The 4292-nt window shown below is 29.8% G+C and overlaps 2 protein-coding genes across 2 annotated transcripts in view; one reads left to right on the forward strand and one right to left on the reverse strand.

The window, feature by feature from the left end:
- CngA (Cyclic nucleotide-gated ion channel subunit A) overlaps positions 1-4292 on the reverse strand; it is a 609564-nt gene that overhangs the window by 360018 nt on the left and 245254 nt on the right. The gene's annotated exons all lie outside the window — the stretch shown is intronic.
- The window catches only part of LOC106682316 (facilitated trehalose transporter Tret1), a 58411-nt gene that overhangs the window by 32854 nt on the left and 21265 nt on the right, over positions 1-4292 (forward strand). Inside the window, exon 3 of the mRNA XM_014423110.2 lies at positions 2497-2763. Coding sequence (XP_014278596.1) covers positions 2497-2763 — 267 coding nt within the window. The remainder of the gene's footprint in view (positions 1-2496; positions 2764-4292) is intronic.

Here is a 4292-nt window from a genome sequence, read left to right on the forward strand (position 1 = left end):
CTTGTTGTATTTTTTATACAGTTGTAAATATCAATAAATAAATTTAAAAAAATAATAATGGTTTGTACCACCACATCATGCTACATTGTCCAGCTTTAAAAAAAAAATAGACAATATATCTTAAAGTCACCCATATCCGTATCTTGCATCGACAAAACATCGAAAATATATTGAACATTAATAGTGAAACTAAATTTAACAAGCTCGTTATAGATATATATTATACAGTATTATTATATATATATACAGTATTTATTAAATTTGATGTTGTAAATGGCACATAAATAGCAGCATGTAAATAGTTTTCAAAGCTAATCAATACGCTTTCGTTTATTTATAATAATTCTTATCATTGTAAGTCTAATATAATGGAGTAATGAATATTATGTTAGTACTTTTCTATTACCCACCTTGTTTTATTTTTTTGTTTATTGTTCTGTTATGAAGAACTTGTTTTATATTTTGTTTATGGTTTTTATAATGGAGCACTTGACTCAGATTTTGTTTTATAAGTCTACTTTATGTAAAAAATCTGTACAAGATTGTGTCTTTCACAAATAAAATATATTCCATTCTTCTCTATTGCTAAAGAGTTATAATTTTGAGAAATATCTGTTCTGAAATGTTCCCGGATTAATTTTAACACGAAGTAGGTGGTCAGTGAAAGTTATGTGATCGCATACCGCCCCAGTTTTTTTTTTATAATAATAAGTTCTTTACCGTTCGAATCAGGGATTAAGGAAGAATTAAAAAAATCCTACGAGATCAATCTACGAATATTAAAGGCAACAGGATCCTTCGTGGCCAGAATACTGTCTAAATAAACTTTCTACTCCCTAAGTTCAAAGTTTGAGGTAAGTGATGAAATGGATTTGGTAAGGTAAGTTTATGAAGGAAGTTCCTTAGAAGCCCCGTCATAAGCCTTACTGAAGAAATTATTCTTCAAGAACTACCAGGAAAACTAACTACTGACTGAAACAATACTCGGGCTTTGAATTATTACCTATGGGATCAAAGATAGGATGTAGTTACGTTGTGGAATAATAGCTACTAAATATTTCTGCTTAAGTATAAGATGAAAGGTCAACTAGTGGGAATAGGCAAATATTTATTTTTAAATTATGGTAATCATTCCATGATTATACGAATTTCATAATGTGATGTTCTCGGGTTAATTTCGGGATCTACATTTTTTATTTCATGAAACTAATAAATTTAAGAAAACCTTTAATGATGCCTTTTAGGCATTATAATAATAATTAAATTTATTATTTATCATATGTCGCGGAGCTCCAAGATCGGTGCTTAAGATGTTTTCATGTATCCACAAGTATGTAAGGGCGGTACAGGAGTGTATTATACACAACTAATTTCTTTTATGTTTCTCTAATTTTTTTTTAGCCCTAATGAAGACCTGAAATTCAGATCGAAACGTCGATTGATAACGCTCTAATAACACTTCTACACTACAGGGGCAGGCCAAGTGGGATGAAAGCTCTCCGAGTAAATTAAAAGAAATAAAAAATTCAGTAAAACCATGGTCAACATCCTAACGCAACAGCCGAAGGGAGGAAGTTGCTCTAACCCGCTTGAGAATAGGTCATACTCTCCTCACGCACTCTCACCTGATCAGAAAACTACCACTTCCAACGTGCAATATTGTCAGTCCGTTCTCACGATTAGACATATTTTTGAAGAATGTACTCACTATTTGCCAATAATAAACAGGATAGGACTGACCACAAATTTATCAGAAGCTCTCACAGATGAGAAAGCTAAAATTACATTAGTGTTTGAATTTTTAAAAGCACACCGCCTTCTTTATAAATTATAACTCCTCTTAGATTTTTTTTTTTGATCATATTTTTTTCTTTTATCATGACATAGGCGTTGATGACCAGAGGGTTTTACGCCTTTAAGCAACAATCAACAACAATAACAACACTTCTACATTAGAAAGTCTCGAGGCCCTTTTCTTTTCAGTCACCTTGGAGAAACGTCAGAAATGGAAAAGGAAACAAGGTTAGAAACTAGTGGGTTCGGGAGTTTATAATGGAAGAATTGATTTCTGGTTCGGGCTAGATTGGTTACATAGATTAGATTAGATTAGATTTTTATTCAGGGCGATCAACATCTAGGTTATTACACCCTTGGTTAATAACCATTTTGTTATGCATCGGTAGTTTAGTGGTAGAACGCCTGTCTACAAATATGGTTACATAGATTGATTTTATTTGTGAAAAAGGAGCATTGCGTATAATAGAAATATAAAATCATTAAATATAGTTATCTTTCCCATAGGTCTTCTAATGTTATTTGTAAGTAGATGATGTGCATTTTTCTCTTTTCTATTCATGAAACAGCAATAGAAACAATTATTAATTATTTAATGAATATAATTATTCAAATAAAAGGTATAAATTGGAATATCTCTTGGCTGTATGTATTTTCCTGTATTATAATCTGTCTTTTTATTTTGTGTTTATAATTTTTCAGAGTAGCGTACGGCAAGTACTTTTCGCAATGTCACAGCTGTTCACGAACATCGGTTTTCTAATCGAGTATCTGATCGGGCCTTATGTCAGCTACGGGATGCTGGTGTATATTTCAGCCTTCCCTGCGATCCTCTACACCGTCGGCGTAGCCTTTGTCGAAGAGTCGCCTTACTATCTCATCTCCAAGGGTCATTACTACCAAGCTCAAGAGTCACTTGAAAAGCTCAGGGGCACGAAAGACGTTTCGATCGAACTCAAAGCAATCCAGGTACGTGAGAAGGAAATTAATTCAAACAATTCATAAAGAGAATGAAATAACCGATTAAGTGTTGAATTAAATTATTGTTTATTTAAATGTACTACGTTCTGTACTGGGTCTTCTATGAACATCTTTCACTGTATTACGTCATTGACTGTAATAATTAGTTACTAATTTTTAACTTTTATCTATGTTATATATGTATATTTAAAATTTTTGTAATCATATTTACCATATTTTTGTCATTTTTTCAGTTTCTATTTCGAAATCATGCATACACTCATAGTTTAAAATTGTTTTATAACTACATTATTTCAATTATTATCTTTCACCAATGGAGCATTCATCTTTGTAGCACAAACCAATGTTCTATATTTAATATACAGTATATATATTTTTTTCTGACCTCCTAGAAAAGATAAATGAATATATACAAATTAATATATACAAAATGAAGAAAGGGAATATAAAAAATCATATAAATATAAAAAATCAGGGAAATCATGTGAGAATAAAATTGTCCAATCATAAAAAATGATAATTTTAATTTAAATTGCACAATGGATTAAAACTAAACACATCAATAGGGAGGTAAAAAAACAGCATATTGGGCATATTGGTACGTCCAAAGAGGTAATGTCTAATGCACCATTAGTGAAAGATGATGTTAAATAATTTAAATAATGCAGTTATAAAACAATTTTAAACTGTAAGTGTATAGATGACATGATTTCGAAATAGAAATTGAAAAAATGACAAATATGTGGTAAATATAATTAAGAATTTTATTAAATATGTTTAATCTGTCTGTATATTCTTATGTGACAATTTTGAGCATAAGACTCTGATAATTAATTAATTACAGTGATTATTTGTAATCTCAATCAACAATTTAAAAAAAACTGTTTGTTTTATTGATTTAATCTCTTCGTAAACTTTGTTGAGACAATAGTAGGGAGTTTTCCATCAGATTTTTACCTCGATGTAATTATTTATTAGGCCCTTTTACATACTCTAGGTGTAAAATCATATTAGCAATTCTACCTACCTTTATATGAAATATATAGTAGGGAGAAAAATTGCAGTCAAGAATAATGTCCAGTGTCTAAGTATACGTAAACAGCCTGAAAACTGCATTTATATATTTAAATTAGGTCTATAATTGGAATGCTATAATTCCATAAGTTACAATTAAATTACTTTAATATCGACTAGATCTTATTATTATTGAGTTCAAAATAAACAATAATTAATATAAACTAAAAGTAAGGTAGTTAGTTAACGCTGTGTGATGCAAGAACCAACCATTTTTTTTATGAACTGATTATCAAAACTATTCCTACTTTGACTTTTATGTTTACTTGTTTTTTTTTGCTAATTTATTTATTATTTAAGAGTCATTAAGCATTGAAAGTTGCTAAGGGAACACTACACAAAAACGAAAATAGTTGTATTTTATATTTTTCAACATTACAGTAAAAATATGTAGGAGATGTATTCAGGAATAGTAATATCTTATTGTTAACCTATTCGGATTC

This window comes from Halyomorpha halys, unplaced genomic scaffold (assembly GCF_000696795.3).
Source record: "Halyomorpha halys isolate HHAL.00 unplaced genomic scaffold, Hhal_1.1 Scaffold23.1, whole genome shotgun sequence".
NCBI classification, from domain to species: Eukaryota; Metazoa; Arthropoda; class Insecta; order Hemiptera; family Pentatomidae; genus Halyomorpha; species Halyomorpha halys.